The following is a 16,226-nucleotide window of genomic DNA, read 5'->3' as shown; positions in this document are numbered from 1 at the left end:
TGCCAGAAACATAAAATGATTCAAGTTTTTTCTTATATATACATGCACACATATTTTTTGTAGTAAAGAAACACGTGACTTCCTCGTCTACCAAAAAAACAGCAAAAAAAAAACCCAAACAAAAACCTTCACTTTCATTTAGTCTGAACACGCCGGAGTTAAAAATAAAACAATAACCGGGATCGTGGACAAATAATTAGGAGACGTAACGTCGAGGAGACGTCACCGTCACGTTTCTATTGGCTCGTCGTGAAGTTAATTGGCCCGGAGGAACCGGCTGACAACTATTTAGAAAGTGCGATGGACCGAGCCTGCCGACAAAACACACGGAGGAGGGTGGTGGCGGAGATGGAGCAGTTTTCTCCTGCTGCCCGTGGCGGAGGGATCTGTCGGTAAGCCAGCAAAGTCCCCAGGACGAGCTGCTTTTTTTTTTCCTTCTTCTTCTTCGGGGGAGGGGGTGAGACGTTGGGGGGCAGTTAGGCTGGATGTGGGGAGTTATGGCGAAGGGGAAAGAAGTCAGTTAGGAAGTTTCTCGACTCTGGATTGAATTTTTTTTAAGTATAATAAACAAATGATTAAAAAGTAGCCTAAAAGGCGTGTGAGTGCGGAGGGATTTCATGAATCCAAACACTCGACCACTGAGTTTAGCTTCTCCTGGCTAACGGTGGTTGGAGACTTTGTTCTTCCGTGTTTACGTTTGATATACAGCGACTTAAAAAACACTCTTAAAAGAGAAACCTCCCGGGCAGCTAAGCGAACTGAAGTCTATAGACTGCCATGAACTTTTTCTTTTTTTTTTTGTAAACTCAATTTTCCATCACGAAGACCCCCCCCCCCCCCATCACCACCGTAAGTTAGAGGACGTCGAGCCCCTCCTTCCTGCCTTCTTCCCTTCTGCCTTCGTCTTTCCGTGTGTAACAATGGCGACTGGAGTGTTTTTATCGTTGTTTTGAACGTGTCGGTCACAATGCCTGACCTCAGGGTCGTTAAAGTAATCGCCGTTTCCGCAAATGAGAAGCGACGTGGTCTCGTCGTTGTTCGAGGGAAGCGCGTGCTCGCTCGTCTGTCTGTGTTTTGCTTCACCTCCTCGGTCTCCAGCTACTGGGCTTATTAGAACCATCAAATATGTAGTCAGCCAGCCCCTTGAGTGTGCTCTCGTTTTGTTTTTGTTTTTTTTTTTGTGTTTTTTTTTATTATTCCATTGAAGCAGATTGACCAGTTATTCATGACAACAACAACAAATCCTAAACAGCTTTGGGAAAAGTTTAAACGCTCTGATATTGAAGACCACATTCAGAGACTCGACTTGAGATTTGTGTTTGTCTGATAAAAGCTCCTGAAACCCCTGGACCTCACAAGGCTGTGGGAATAAACCGCTCCCCTCCTTCCTCTTCATTTCAGGCGTTTCATAAACGGCTCCTGCAGATACGGATCGAGGTGTAATTATCGACATGAACGGCCGGTCATCCCGTCATCCCAAATATGTAGGTACTTTCAGAAAGGTGGATGCTGGTATGGTGAACGCTGCAGGTAAATGGTGCACTCTCTCTCCCCTGCGTGTGAAATGTACGCGCGTTCATTCCTTTTGAGAGTCTTCTGCAACTTGTCACCTCCAGATACCTCCACATCCTCCAGCCTGAAGGAGACACGGCTGCTGCGGGCCGACGAGGCTCGGCACCAACTGTTTCCCCCTCCTCTGCAACCCGCGCCCCTCTCGACCGCAGAGGGTCTGAGCCTGCTCTTTTGCAGGCCGAGGTGATGTTAAGGCGCGGCCGCGGACAAACACGATTGGTTACAATCTCAAATCCTCCGTACGACACCGGCGGGCGTGCAGCTGCAGCAGATGTGGCTGAGGCACCGTCACAAGGTATTGGTGGTTTGCCCGCCTGGGCGAAAGTACTGGGATCCGTTTCTCTGCTCTGAAATGAAGACACTCTTTTTGGGAAGTTTGCTTTAGAGTCAGACAAGAAGCTGGATACCCTTCCCTTTTCTGTAGGTGCAGATAGGAACTGACACCCGCTACGGTTCACTGTGCTAAGCTAACTAGCAGTCGCTGTGGGACCCAACTCCCCACGACACACATAGGACATCCATCCTCTTGTCTGGCTCTGGGGGCGACAGCAGAAGACCCAGTCGCCCCCAAAATAAGGATCTTTGTTGTAAAGTCTTCTGTTCTGGCAGATGCAGTTCCTCATCCACCTGCTCCTCAGGAGGTGGTCCAGAGCTCAGAAGAGGCTCAGGCAGGTGCATGTGACGGAAGAAAGGTTTGCATTTGGATTTTGTCACCTAATTTTTAACGTCGGTAAGTTGAAACAAGTGGCCTTCAGCTGACGGCAATATTTTTTTACACAGGAGAACCCTTCCACGGAGACGGAGAACACTGGCGTAGCCGCAGCCTCTTCTCTCCTGGGGAAAGAAGAGCAGGAAGCCTTCCTCCAGAGTAAAGACATGACCTGCGGCATATGCATGGACAAAGTGTATGAAAAGACAGATCCAAGAAAGCAGATGTTTGGGATCTTGCCGAACTGCAGTCACTCCTTCTGTTTACAATGCATCAGGACCTGGAGGAAAACGAAAGACCTGGGTCCCGACGTCATCAAGTGGGTGGCCTCAATCTTTGAACACTCCGATGCATGTCTGACTTCATGCTGTAAAGATGTGACTGTGATCCCTCAGGACGTGTCCACAGTGCCGCGTGAGGTCTGCCTTCTATGTTCCTAACAAGTACTGGGTGGAGGGACAGGCCAAGGACAGCCTCGTAGCTGCCTTCAAAGAGAAGTTCAGGTACAGCATGAGGTTTGATGCTTGAAGTCACACCAATAAATCCCGGCAGTGTAAAACTCCTGCACCTTGGTTTGTTTTTTGTTTTTTTTTTTTTTTTAGACCTGAGGCAAAGTTTGCATGCTTCTCTAGAACTGATGAGCTGTCGACATCATGATTTTAAAGCCTTTGATTGGCTATTAGGGCGAAAGCAAGTCATTTAATAGACAAACCAAAGGACTGAGTTATGATTCTGTTGGCTACAGAAGAAGAATGCAAGTCTTTTTTTTTTCTTTATTTTTTAAATGCAGCATGTAAAGTTAAAAAGCAAAATGAAGTTGCCTATTAAGTTTTTTTTTATTTCTAACAAATGCAAATGAACCCTCCTGTCCTTGTCTTCTGATTCCAGTGGGAAAAGCTGCCTTTACTACACACAGTACAGATGCTGTCCCTTCAAGACGGAGTGCCTTTACCGGCACGATAAATCCACTCGCCGCGGGTCATTTGCGGTATAATCCCTTGATTTTTCTATTAAAGTTCTGCTGGTTTACATGGGATGATCTGTTGCTGAGTTTTCACTTACTTTGTTTCTGGCTCAACAGTATTGCACAGAAGATGATGATGATGATGACGACTATGATAACGAAGACTATGAGGGCGTAGATCTGCTCAATTTTTTCATTGCCATGGCCCTTCTTAGTGGTGATGATGACGATGAATTTGACTTTCCTTTGTACCTTGCCGAGGAGTACAGTTTCTGAGCTTTTTTCCATTCTTGTAATCAGTGCCTGAAACCGCTGACTGTGTGCCGGAAATGCGATGGTCACATTAAGACCCTCGCAGCTGTGTTTCGACGCGTCAGTCGTCCTTCAGTAACTAAAGATCGGGGCTGTCGGCCGTGCACCACCCAGGGCTGACCTGAGAGTTGCAGCAGTGCATTTCACTGTGTGGTGCTCCTTCATCCAGAGAGGAACTAACCTGTAAAATAGGCTGCTGAGTCTCTCCAGTCAGCTTGTAGTGTGTACACTGGCCTTTTGACAGCATATGATTGCTTGGACCTGCTCCAGACCTTATTTATCTGACTCTAATGACCTTGTGTTTAATCTGTGGTTCTCAGGTCCTGGGTGCGTTACCCTCCCGCACCCATAGTGCTTTAAACACATCGCAGATTAGTTTCCCTGTAATCTCTACTATTGGATTTAAAAAAAAAAAAAAAAAACAGGGCTTGAGTCTGAGTTTTGTAGTGGAAATTTGCACCATTTTGGTATTTTAAAGTATTGTGTGGATGGTATTTTTTTAAATTGTCTAAAGAGAAGTGAACTGTAACCGTTTTTCTGGTTAATGTCCATAAAGTGAAGATGCCTGCCTTAAAGTGATTGTCCTGACACCCTTCTCCTAGTTTTGGCACGAACATAAAATGTATTTTTAAAATTTCTTTTATAACAAGTTGTACTCGTACACAGAAAATAAAAACTTGCTTCACCTTTTTTGTCTCAATGGAAAAAGCGTCATGCTCTTTCATTCAAGTTTGTAATGACTTTATTTACCGCAGGGTGGCGGTGTGACGCATGTTCTCTCTAATCGCACCCGCGAAGAAGACGTGATAAACCAAACTGGCGGGGAGGCGGGTGGTGGTAGTTGCGGGTACTTGACCCCAGGAAAAGTGGGGGGGGGGAAAGCGTCGGTATGTTTCTGACACGGTTTGACGGACCGTCAAAGCTGCTTGTCCGGTCACTGCTCTCTGGGACGTCCGGTGTCCACCGGGCGCTGGACGTGTTTCGCCGGCAGCAGCGGGCCAACCCGGGGGTGTCTCTATCCGGCTTGATAGAGACGCTGTGCCAAGACGAAATTTCCCGGCTGGAGCCAGATGCCCGGCTCCTGACCGTGTGAGTACAAGCACGCAGTCACGTACATGAATCTCCATCCGATCCTGGACAAAGTGTCAGGTGATGTTTACTGTTCCCACCTCACTAAACCGGAAGTAAGCAATATTCACGGAGACTAATGCACGCGGGGCGATTAAAATAGAGTACATTTATTCAATTGATATGTAAATTAAACGGCAGCTATAGACTGAAAAAAAAGACTTAACAGAACTCGTTGAAACTGTAAAACTGTTAGTAAAACTCAACATGAAAGACTGGCTTTGAGCTTTTAGCACAATGGAGTAAAAGCAGAGTCATCAAATGTAAGTTAAATCCAGGAGAGAAAAAAATGTCAACCAGGCGATGCTCTTTAGCTCAGTTATTTCCATCATGAGTTTTATTTTCTCTCAAAACCTGAACTTTAACCTACTGACCTTTTAGCTCTCGCACTGTCCAGAATTTTCCTTAACTGTCAGGTGATTAAAAGACAATTCACCAATTATAAATTACCATCTTCTACACTATTACTCACTCGTATTCATGCCCGCCCCCCCCCCCCCCCAATTTATTTCAGTAAACCCCTGGTGTGCCTGTTTCCAGCGTTGTTCAAACACAACCTGCTGGCTTTCATATATCTGATCCATTCGGTTCTTCCTCGGACTACTGTGCTCCGACTGCTCGGATGCCTCAGCCAGGACCCTCATCCGAGCCCCTGGGTCACCGCTTTGATGAGACAGCTGGAAAGAATTCAGGGGTCCCACAGCGAGGAGCCTCTGTACACACCAAAGTGCAGCCACAGACTGGAGGGGCTGTCACAGCGTGGTTCTGCTGAGCCCCAAGGGTGGAACAAGTGCTTTCAAACAGTAGAACCTGAATCTCAGAGTGAGTCTTATTCATCACAGCTGGGGAGTCAAAGGAAAAGGAAGAGCAGCTGTGTTGCTCTGGGTTCAGATGATGAGATGGGACAGCAGAGTAAACGAATCAAGATGGATGCTGGTGGGAGCGAGCAGGCACACATAGAAGAACGGCCGGCGACTGAGGCGACGTCTGGAAACTTGGAGGCTGATACTCAGCGAGAAGCGCCTGCTGTAGAACTGCAACCTGCACAGGACAGATCATGTGATGCTCTTCCTGCACACATAAAGGTAAACACGTGGAAAGATGTCACCTATTGACCCCTTGACCCCCCTCGCTACTAAATTGTTTGATTTGTTTTGTGCTTTTTCAGGTGTCCGTTCTACAGATGAAGGAGTTTCTGGAAAGTCAGACAGAGGTGAGGAGAAAATGTGTTTTTTCTTCCCGCTAGCAGAGGGTTAGCGACATCTGGCTCCTCCGTAACTGTTTTTTTATCTTGTGTTTGCAGTGGGACCAGAGCTCCCTGGATGCATTCAAGGTCCTAAATGACTGTGAGCCCACCCAAGTATGTGCCGTAGTCATATTGCTCTATGTTTGCTGCGTCCCCCCCCTTCATTAATTCATATTCAGCACTTAATGGATTTTATTCAAAAGAACATGCAAACTTTTTTAGGCAAGTACGGGTATTTGTCCTCCTTTCCTTTGCCAGACGAGAAGATACAAACCCCTCTCTTTCTCTCCTCCGCTCTCATAAAAGAAATGCAATGGTGTCTCTCTGTCTGCTGTTCAGGTGGAGGTGGTGTGCCGCATGTTGAGCTTCCCCGATCTACCAGAGCAGGCTCTGCCTAAACTGTGCAGCAGCGTTCTGGCGCTCTCCCCGGACCTCAGCTACAGCACGGCAGCAACCCTCCTCAGGAACCTCCTGCTTCAGAAGGTACATCGCCGAATGTGGACAAGATGCAAAAAGCAGATTGACATTTTGAGGATCTTCTGCTGCCGTCTGTGCAGGTCCTGTCCCTCACAGAACCGGCCTCCAGATGCCTGGTGACCACGGTGACATCCCTCTGCAGCCGCTACACCAGACCGATGTGTCATGCTGTGATAGGACCAGTTCTAGAGGAGAACATAGGTGAGGGGAAAGCCTTTTTCTTACTTCAGAGCTTGTGTAGTTGTACTGAATACCCCCCCCCCATCTATTTCTATTATTGTACTTGAAGTAGGCAGCAGGTTAGGGGGGGAAAGTATTCAAAGGTTGTGTAGTTGTACTGAATATTCCCCCCCACCCTAACCTGCTGCCTACTTCAAGTACAATAACAGAAATGGAGGCTTTGATGAACCTGCATCATTTTACTCTCCTCCTGGCTGAAGCATCAACCTGTCCTCTATGTTGTTGTTGTTTTCAGGGACTCCACAAGCTGAGCTGCTGAACAGGCTGATCGAAGGCTGCCTGGATTCCCACTACAGGCTGCTGGTCCTTCAGTAAGCTGCAAAACAATCAAGTCATTTAAAGTGATACTTCACCCAAAAAATGTTGGGGTTTTGTTGTTGCTGTTGTTGCCTTTCAACTACACTACACCTACATTTAACATGTAGCTAAAGTGAGACTGGCGGCTAACAGCAGCTACAGCAGTGAGCTGCCCAAATTCACCTGTCTACAAATGGTCAAGGTCATCATCTCGCATCATCTGTGTCTTCTTTATCCGGATGTATGCTCCGTTAACTGATATGATTTGATTTAAAAACAAAGTAGTAGTACTCGTACCCTGATCAAAGTCAGGTGAGATGGATAGCTGGATAAAGAACACGTGGATTATCCTGGACAATGTGCGCGTGAGTTTATGGACGGGAGTTTTTTGGTCATTTTTTGCTGTTAGCTGTCAGTCTCCATCAGCCTCAAACTACATGTACATGGCCAACCCTCTGCATTCATGAGGAACTGATGCAGAGGGTAAAAAAGCTCAGGACACCTGTTTATAAGGAGGGCAGACACACTTTTTAAGTAAGGTACTGCTTTAAGTTAGACATGGTTTGCAGTCTATTATTGATGGGTTTTTTTCTTCCAGAATGACTCTCAGAACCTCATGGACTGAGGCAGTTCTCTCCATTATCCACAGCTTGCTAGGCTCCAAGGTAAAGCAGATGTTGATTCCTGGGAAAAGCGACTGTGTAGTCACAACAGTCAGTTTGACTTCAGGTGCCTTTTTTTCCCAGCCTGACTTGAACGAAGATCTGTTCACCCAGTTGACAGAGCAGCTGGTCCGCCAGAGTCCTCAGTTCACAAAGTCTGTCAACTTTGCTAAGATGATGTTGACCGTCCTCACGAAATATAGCGGCCTTGTAAGTCTTCCGTCTCTATCATCCAATGCTGTGGCTGAACAGTTAGTGATTTTTACGTTTCTAATCCTCACCCGTATGTATTGATGTGTTTTTGTTTTGTTTTGTTTTGTTTTCCCAGGTGACGACCGCACACAAACATTCTCTGTCTGGTTGTTTGACGTTCAATGAGACGTTCCTGAAAAAGTCCCTCCAGGCTGCTGTTAAAAGAATCAAGGATACGTGAAATATAAACTGACTTCATGTAGATCAATGCATCTAAATCTACACCCAGGGAACATTTTTAGTGAAGCGCCAAATGTCACCAGTTTGTAACGAATGGATTTCCCCTTCATTTTTATTAAAAACAAACAAAAAAAACAACGAATCATAAATCCTAAAATTGTGACTTTTGTATGTTGCACAGTTTGCTGCTTTCCTATACATGTTGCTGTGCATCTTTGTCAATAAAATTGCTAAAATGAAAACTGAGTTATCGTGAATATATGATTATTATTGTATCATACATATTATCCCTGACAGGAGCTGATCTACTGCACCTGCTGTAAAGTATGATAGAGTTATAAGAGTGTAGGTCGTAAGTTAGGAGGTTAAATTTGGAAAGCAGTGTTTGCACGCTTTGTCCAGAAAGTTTAAACCTCAAGAAAATCACATCTGTGACTGCAAGACGTTTTAGGAAAAAACAAGTAGTCTACTACAAAGGCAAAAACACAAATTTATGGTCATAACATTTTGTGTGTAAGTACAGCTTTTAAACATATACATTTGAGTTTAAGTTTTATGGCAGTTTTTAATAATTAAAGTATTTAAAAAGGACAAAAAAGTGCCTATTTTCATATTGCTTTTAAAAGAACCTCTTTTGTTTGAGATGATTTCATTTTAAATATTTATTATTCATTAGGAACATATTTTCTTATCACAACGCACAAACATTGTGGTAACATTTCATTTAGACAGCGAATATTTTATTTAAAATCAGAGCAACGAAGTTTTCTAACTTCGCAACGTAAATTCAGCCGTAGTATAAGGGTGAAGACGCGTCTTGATGACGTCACCACCAGGTCGCCTTTTTTGAAGGAAACTTCCGCTTCAACTTCCTTTCCAGCGTAGCGCGACAGGAGGGACAAGCTACCAAAATGAGGTGAGATACAATTTACTCATTAAAAGTCTAAAATAACACTTGTTTCTATCTTGATGGTGACCGAGTCCAGTGTTCCGAGTGGCGGTACAAGTTAGCAACGACACCGCGGGGTAAATTTAGTTCAGTCCGTGGTTATGAGGCAGTAACGGAGGGGACCGGCTCGCTTTCGGTGCGGGTGTTGCCAGTTTCAGATCCAATCCGCTGTCATCTACACTCATCCTACAGTTTAATCTAACAATCCGGTGTTTTAATTGTCCGTCGGTAGGTTTAGATGTTATTATCCAAGTTATTTTACATGATTTAACCACATCGCGTCATATTTGATCACTAAAACTGAGCGACAACCCGCGATGCCCCGGAGTGGTCAAAGAGAGAAATGACATATATGCTGTGCGTACTAGATGAAAGTTATCCTCTAAGTCATGGTGAGGCCACAAGATTTCCCTCATTCTATTTGTGAAATTAATATCGGGAAACAACTTGTGAGGGCGCAGGAGCCGTTAATGAATGAATTAAACGGGTCAGGTTGTGGGTTTTTTTTTTTGGCCTGAATAAAACAGAATTTATTCACACTTGTTGAAAGGGTTCAGCACGCCAGGACGTCTCTGTAAATGTGCCAGTTTGGCCGTCCCTGTTAAATTTCAACTGTGGTTCTTTGACAGTTGAGGGAACGAGTTTGACGACGGTCTGAAGTGATTCCAAGTTACGCTGTAGGCTGATATTATTGAAGTTTATGGTGGGTTTTCTCTCTGGTGGCCTCTAACGTTCTCCCTCCTTGGCTTCAACAGGACTGGACTGAAGTGCACTGTTAGTGTGATGTCATCATGATTTTTGTCCTGTTGTGTGTTCCAGTAAGGTCTCCAGGGACACGTTGTATGAGGCGGTGAAGGAGGTCCTGCAGGGGTCTTTGACCAAGCCCAGGAAGTAAGACCATTAAGGGGGAGCCGGTCAGTGTGTAGTATGATAGATGAAGCGCTTGTCGCTGGTAACTGGCGTATGTGTGACCTGTCGGCAGGTTTGTGGAGTCGGTGGAGCTGCAGATCAGCCTGAAAAACTACGACCCCCAGAAGGACAAGCGTTTCTCCGGCACTGTCAGGTTCGACCTTTTACTGTCTCACCCGACCTTTTCCCTGTGTGCCACCAGCCCTGTCTGAGGATTGGGAAGAAAAAAAGGTTTATCAGTAAAACTTAAAGTGAAGTGTGGACAGGCCAGGTGCAGACATGGAGAAGTACTTTGGGTAGTCTGACTGAGCTGAGCCAGCCTGGCTGGTGGAGGCGAGGCAGGCGGACCCCTACCCTGGGTCTTAAAACATGAGGGGAGGCTTTGAGCGACTGAGCTGATCAGTTCACGTCCTCTAGCCGACCATTGTTCAGTATGTTACCCATGAGGTCTGCAGGACGCCGGCCACCGTAGTGGTATGGGTAAGACATTCTCTCTTCAAAAGTAATTTATGGAGGGGTCGGGGGCGTCAGTGGGTGAGGGCAGACTACCCAACTGTTTCTAGGTGAGCTGCAGTAGTTTGTGTTAATGTTTGGTGCCTCGACGCCAGTGGAGACTCTGCCTCAGCACCAGCTGGCGCCCCCGTGCTGGAGGTGGGTGGCTAGCATTGTTGCTAACTGCTGTGTCGGTGCGCAGGCTGAAGACCCTCCCCAGGCCCAAGTTCTCAGTGTGTCTTCTGGGAGACCAGCAGCACTGTGACGAGGCCAAAGCTGCTGACCTCCCCCACATGGACATCGAGGCTCTGAAGAAGCTCAACAAGAACAAAAAGTTGGTCAAGAAGCTCGGTAAGAAGACAGCAGCTCGACCCAGCTGGTCCGGCGTTTGCCTCGGCAGCTTTTTAACAGTTTTATGCGACCTTTCTAGCCAAGAAGTATGACGCCTTCCTGGCCTCCGAGTCTCTGATCAAGCAGATCCCTCGTATCCTGGGTCCCGGGCTGAACAAAGCCGGCAAGTTCCCCTCCCTGCTCACCCACAACGAGAACCTGACCACCAAGGTGGACGAGGTCAAATCCACCATCAAGTTCCAGATGAAGAAGGTACGTTGAGCAGCATCTCAAGTAACTGCTACACACTGACGTGACTGCTCCCAGTCCTCATCCGTCGGGTCGCTGTCCCACCCCCCAACCCCGTGCAGGTGCTGTGTCTGGCCGTGGCCGTCGGACACGTGAAGATGACGGAGGACGAGCTGGTCTACAACATCCACCTGGCCGTCAACTTCCTGGTGTCACTGCTGAAGAAGAACTGGCAGAACGTACGCGCCCTCTACATCAAGAGCACCATGGGCAAACCCCAACGCCTCTACTAGTTTTCTGTTTAATAAAATGTGGAGATGCTCCAGCGTGGCCTGTTGACGTGTTTCATTTCCGCCTGCGCAGCTTTGACTTGGTCTCAATTGTTGTGCTGCAGTGTCTCAGGTCTCTCTGTGATTGAGTGGAATGAACCCACAACATAAATGTGTCCTCTAAACCAGCTATTGAACACAACATAGTCTGAACTTTACGGTCACTTTCCCATTGGTAAAATGCAGATTTACTGTAAAACCACACGTACTCGCGACCCTCCAGTGAGAAACTTCACCAGAAAGGTTTAAGTATTATAGAAAAGGCTGCTAGCGTTGAGCCTTTAACTGTTAATATTGGAGATTTAACCAAAATGTGGTCAGACTATTGGCCTCCGTGCAGTTTTTATGTATTCAAAATATTGATAATGCATTTTTTTTATGGAAAACCTTTAAGTGGCCACTTTTTTGCCCCTCGAGGCTGACTTTCATTTTGCTTTAGTTTCATATTTGATCAGACAACATTGCTGATTTTTTTTTTTTTTTATTAATGTACGCCAGTTGAGTTTTGACAAGGATTTCTTTCCCATTTTCCACTTTTTTGAACAGACATTTTAGAGAATTACGCTCGGAGAAAACCTCCCGTGAGGAGGCGGCGTGGAAATGTGAATTTGCCGTCTATCAGGGAGTACTCGATGTAGACCCAGCACAGTAGGGAGGATGGCAGGACCGCCTGTGCTGACCTCAGGTCAGCGCAGGAATATGAGGCTTTTCCTAGGTGTTCAAACTGGGAACCGGATGTGCTCGGGGCCACCAGAGAGGCCCCTGCACCGGCCCCTCCCTGTGTGCGCGCCGGTCAAACATTCCCTTTACCATCTATTAACCACGTTCTCTGCGGTGATGTGTGAGACGATGATGGGAACGTGAGTCATCGCCTGGACCAACACTAGCTTGTTACTGACTACAGATAAAACCGCAGCAACAGGTGATGGGCCGCTACCCATGAGCCTCTGGGGCCCGTCGTCCTGCCCTGCTCTGACTGTGGATCTCTTAATAGGATTATCTATTCTCAAGGCCGGAGCGAGGCAGACAAACACACCAAACGTAGAGCAGCAACTTGAGATGATAAATCCGGCAACAATGAAACAAACACGGATTGTGAGGAGGGCCTAAATAGTTTAATCTGCGCTTACCGGGATTAATGATGAGCGAGATTGACGCTCAGGTGAGTCTCATAATCTTCCAGCTCGGTGAACATTTCATGTGTAACGGAGGTGAACTCTCCGAGCGTCTTTCAGCCTGGTGCAGAGACGAACGAGCTGAGCGTGTCCACGGCGGCGGACAGCGATGACAGCGACGGAGGTACGTGGAAGGTTTCCAGTCACACAAACAACACCTGCAGTCACTCGGTAACTTTGATCCGGATTGTGTTTCTCTGACAGACAGCAGACAAGAGGACACGCCAGTCATAAACTGGAACGACCTGTCAATTATAGAGCGTGTGGGACTCAACAGGTGACACACGCTGGATTAACGGTCAGTAATTTAATTTATTCTGAACTGTCGGTAAATTTCTGCTCTTCCTGTCTGGCAGTGTCGAGATGTCCGAGACGGATTTGGAGGTGAGACTGGCCGGTTCGTGTACTCTCATCTGGGGAACCCCGTTTGACGTGTGTATTATTTGTAGTATCCGTACCCTTTTGTCTCCATGTGGGTTTTCAGCCTGCACTCAAATTTAAACGTTAACTCACCTGCAATATTTTGTTTTTCTCACCGCAGAAAAAGATGTGTAATTTCAAGTTCAATTTTGTCTCATGAGAAGCTGTCGATGTCAGTCAAGATTCTCCTCAGAATTCGAGATTATTAAAAAAAAAAAAAAAAAAAAAATCTACAAAATATGAGAGAAAAGCAGAGGTGGACTGAACGCCGAACGTGTGAGCAGCCTGATGAAGGCTGAAGAATCCTGAATAAAGTCAGACGTCAAGTTTTCCTGTTTAGTCTGTTCTCTCTCAACGTGATGGGATCAGAGGAAAATGTATCCAAGTATGAATAATCATTAAATCACTGTATGAGGCTCCAAGTCAGAGTGAAATGATGGACCCAGGTTGTGTCCCCTCCCAGACCGCCTTCACTCAGATCTCCTTGGCGTTCAGCTGTGACCAGTACACCCTGAAGCAGCGACTGCAGGCGGAGGAACACGCCCGCAACCTGGCCGAGGAGAACATCCAGCTGGAGCTGACTCGGGGCAGAGAGACCCTGGAGGTGCAGGGTGCAGCATGTTTGACTGCTTAATGACATGACCACCACGCAGGGACCCATGCATGTGTGTGTGTGTGTGTGTGTGTGTGTGTGTGTGTGTGTGTGTGTGTGTGTGTGTGTGTGTTTCCAGACACTGAAGGGCATGTGTCTGGACAGTAAGCGCAGCACGATCCTGCAGAGGCTGGAGTTGTCTCTGGACATCCTAGCTGGCACAGTAGAACGGATCTCCAACACAGCCGAGGTGCTCGGAGCCGTCCACCAGGTACACACACACACACACACACACACACACACACACACACACACACACACACACACACACACACACACACAGATGGAGTCACGGTTCTACGTCCCCGCCAGCCCGTTCCATCTGAGTTTACAGTTGTGCTTCTCCACACTCATGATTGACAGCAAGAGGTGCAAACATTCATGGAACTGAGCGATCGCAGTCCTGAGACGACCTTGAATGAGGCCGGAAAGGTTTTGGTTTTTGCTGGACGTTATGATGTCACAGCGACATTGACCTTTTAGATTCCTGATTGGGAATTGAGACACTTCCTCTTTAAGTCCAGGTAAACATTTGCTTCAGTTTTGAAGAAATTCCCTGAAGGCCTTCCTGAGGCCTGTGACCTTTGACCTTTGGCTGACAAAATCTTTTCAGTTCCCAAATTTAAAGGCGCTACTGAGACGTTGGATACATGTGAGGTGACAGTCACCTCGACTGCGACCTTTGACCTACAACCACAAAATCTTTTCAGTTCATCTTTGAGTCCTAGTGGAATTTTGAAGGAATTCCCTCTGGACATCACTGAGGTAATGAATCCCGAGTGATGGACGCACTGACCTGCTATTATGAATCTGTTGCATATTATAACAGGTAACAGGTGTGTGTGTGTGTGTGTGTGTGTGTGTGTGTGTGTGTGTGTGTGTGTGTGTGTGTGTGTGTTGCTAACTGTCCTGGCCCGGTTGGGCGTGTCCCGTGTTTGACAGGAGGCGCGGGTGAGCCGGGCGGTCGAGCTGATGGTGTCTCACGTGGAGAATCTGAGGAGGCGACACGACAGACACGAGGCGGAGCTGGAGGAGGCCAAGAAGACGATCCAGCAGCAGAGCTCCTGCAGAAGCCTCATCGACCCCAGAGCCTCACCAGGTCCAGCATCAATCACCCACTGGGGTTCACTGCTGCTGCGGTTGATATCTGACTGGGTCTTTTCTTCCAGATCCAGACGACAGTGACAAGATGAAGAAAAGCTTTCTGCAGGTTTGAGGATGTTTGACTCACTGCACGATGTATTATCGCCCTTTGCATTTATTTGGATTCATCTCTCTGATCGTCCACCAGAGCTGCAATCGACGAAGGGTCAGTATATCACTGATTCCACCTCTGGCTCAGGTAAGGGGGTTTCTATGGCGAGCGCCTGCAGCTTCAGTGAACATGTAATCGTTCAAAAAGCCTGAAAAGTTTTGGATCTACAGGAGAAGGAGAAGCGAGATTTGAAGAAGCGGTCTCACCGAGAAAGTTCCAGCAAGAAGTCCTTCCCCGCCTGCCCGTCTCCGACCCTGAGCTCCGAGTCCAGCTGCTCGGCCATGACCAAGGACGACAGCTACTCAGTGGACGACAGGTCAGCTGCTTTGTGTCTGGGCGGTAAATAGAACTGAAAACATCATCATTTATGTTTCTCTGGCTTTTACAGGCCAGCTGATCAGGTTGAAACCTTGTCAAAAGCTGCAGCTGCTCAGCCTCCTCCAGAACCGCCTCCCATCCCCAAGCCAGAGGAAGCCAAGAGAGGGGCCCCCACAAAGATACAGCACAAAAGGTAGGGCGTGGAAAAACAAGAGAAACACACACACGGTGCTTACTGACAGCTGTAATAACATCCACTACCAGAAGAGGGAGGCAAATACTCCTGGACAGTGACTTTAACTGAGCGTGGTGGTTCGTGGAGATGAAACCACCTGCAGGATCTGATTTTGATAGCAGAGCTTTTAAGGCTCTCGTTCATGGATGCTCAGGAGGTGGAAAGATCTGACAGCTCATTTCACTGTCGTTGCATTTATACTACTCTATTTTTACTTTCATGACCAAAGGAGAATTTGCGCGTGGCTGAATAATGCTAACAGCAGTTCAAATAACAGAAATCTAAAAAAAACCCGTTCAAGATATCAAGGGCCGTTTTGTTATTTCACCACGTAAATCATAATCATTTATTGCAGCGCCACTCTGGATGTTCTGCGACAGAGACACAAGAGCAAAGCCGCACCATCAAAGAAGAAGACAGACAAAGATAAAAAGAGGACAAACGTTTGCCGGCGGATCTCCGGGGGCCCGTAAGTCAACAGATTCCTTTGGTAATGGCGCTGATTGTTTCCTGTGGACCAACATGGACTTCTCCCCTCAGACACGGAACCCAGTGGAGGCCCCAGCGTCCGGCTCACTGGCTGTACCGACGTCACTGGGCGTTCCTCTTCTACATTTTCGTGCTTCTAAGTGTCGTAACGTTGCTTTACATCCTGTGGAGGCTTCACGGCGGTGAGCTTGACCTCTGACCTGACGTCTCTCTGCTGTCAGGTCATGGTTTCATTTCTGTGACGACAATTTTTTGAATGCTGACTAAAGACAAAGGTCCTTTTGTTTTTGAGGATTGAACTTTTTGATTTTACCTCTTTGGTTGTTCATTTGTGTTTCGTACCGTAACGGTGCAGAAGATTAAAAAGATGAAACACCACAAACTT

At 46.9% G+C, this 16,226-nt stretch overlaps 4 protein-coding genes across 7 annotated transcripts; all 4 read left to right on the top strand.

Moving 5' to 3' along the window:
• The first annotated feature begins 143 nt into the window (after positions 1 to 143).
• mkrn4 (makorin, ring finger protein, 4) lies at positions 144 to 4,256 on the top strand. The gene is made up of 8 exons (XM_086214688.1): positions 144 to 392; positions 1,402 to 1,530; positions 1,617 to 1,867; positions 2,182 to 2,264; positions 2,353 to 2,600; positions 2,677 to 2,784; positions 3,170 to 3,269; positions 3,363 to 4,256. Exons 1-8 carry the CDS (start codon positions 301 to 303, stop codon positions 3,519 to 3,521), a joined length of 1,170 nt encoding a protein of 389 aa, XP_086070814.1. The 5' UTR covers positions 144 to 300; the 3' UTR covers positions 3,522 to 4,256.
• Positions 4,257 to 4,364: 108 nt separating this feature from the next.
• Positions 4,365 to 8,261, top strand: fance (FA complementation group E). 2 transcript variants are annotated; one of them, XM_086212787.1, is made up of 10 exons: positions 4,365 to 4,646; positions 5,200 to 5,770; positions 5,854 to 5,898; positions 5,989 to 6,045; positions 6,271 to 6,414; positions 6,489 to 6,609; positions 6,884 to 6,959; positions 7,544 to 7,610; positions 7,692 to 7,817; positions 7,936 to 8,261. In XM_086212787.1, the coding sequence occupies exons 1-10, from the start codon at positions 4,447 to 4,449 to the stop codon at positions 8,038 to 8,040; spliced, it is 1,512 nt and encodes a 503-aa protein (XP_086068913.1). In that variant the 5' UTR covers positions 4,365 to 4,446; the 3' UTR covers positions 8,041 to 8,261. The 2 variants fall into 2 exon arrangements, with proteins under 2 accessions (XP_086068913.1, XP_086068912.1); XM_086212786.1 differs by having other exon boundaries at positions 7,544 to 7,817.
• Positions 8,262 to 8,866: 605 nt separating this feature from the next.
• rpl10a (ribosomal protein L10a) lies at positions 8,867 to 11,293 on the top strand. Its single transcript, XM_086214681.1, has 6 exons — positions 8,867 to 8,955; positions 9,808 to 9,879; positions 9,971 to 10,051; positions 10,592 to 10,740; positions 10,820 to 10,992; positions 11,091 to 11,293. The coding sequence occupies exons 1-6, from the start codon at positions 8,951 to 8,953 to the stop codon at positions 11,259 to 11,261; spliced, it is 651 nt and encodes a 216-aa protein (XP_086070807.1). The 5' UTR covers positions 8,867 to 8,950; the 3' UTR covers positions 11,262 to 11,293.
• A 64-nt stretch (positions 11,294 to 11,357) lies between these two features.
• irag3a (inositol 1,4,5-triphosphate receptor associated 3a) lies at positions 11,358 to 16,204 on the top strand. Of its 3 annotated transcripts, none has more exons than XM_086214678.1 (13): positions 11,358 to 12,459; positions 12,533 to 12,596; positions 12,677 to 12,749; positions 12,829 to 12,904; positions 13,356 to 13,496; positions 13,624 to 13,755; positions 14,487 to 14,643; positions 14,714 to 14,754; positions 14,836 to 14,886; positions 14,970 to 15,115; positions 15,188 to 15,310; positions 15,708 to 15,821; positions 15,893 to 16,204. In XM_086214678.1, the coding sequence occupies exons 1-13, from the start codon at positions 12,436 to 12,438 to the stop codon at positions 16,038 to 16,040; spliced, it is 1,290 nt and encodes a 429-aa protein (XP_086070804.1). In that variant the 5' UTR covers positions 11,358 to 12,435; the 3' UTR covers positions 16,041 to 16,204. The 3 variants fall into 3 exon arrangements, with proteins under 3 accessions (XP_086070804.1, XP_086070805.1, XP_086070806.1); XM_086214679.1 differs by having other exon boundaries at positions 11,361 to 12,459; positions 12,829 to 12,856; positions 15,893 to 16,203; XM_086214680.1 differs by lacking the exons at positions 11,358 to 12,459; positions 12,533 to 12,596; positions 12,677 to 12,749 and having other exon boundaries at positions 13,014 to 13,496; positions 15,893 to 16,203.
• The last annotated feature ends 22 nt before the right edge of the window (positions 16,205 to 16,226 follow it).

Source organism: Aulostomus chinensis, chromosome 9, assembly GCF_037954235.1.
Source record: "Aulostomus chinensis isolate RoL2024-O1b breed Wild chromosome 9, RoL_Achi_v1.0, whole genome shotgun sequence".
Taxonomy (NCBI): domain Eukaryota; kingdom Metazoa; phylum Chordata; class Actinopteri; order Syngnathiformes; family Aulostomidae; genus Aulostomus; species Aulostomus chinensis.
The sequence above is the reverse complement of the archived record's forward strand: the minus strand, read 5'-3'. Positions and strand labels throughout refer to the sequence as shown.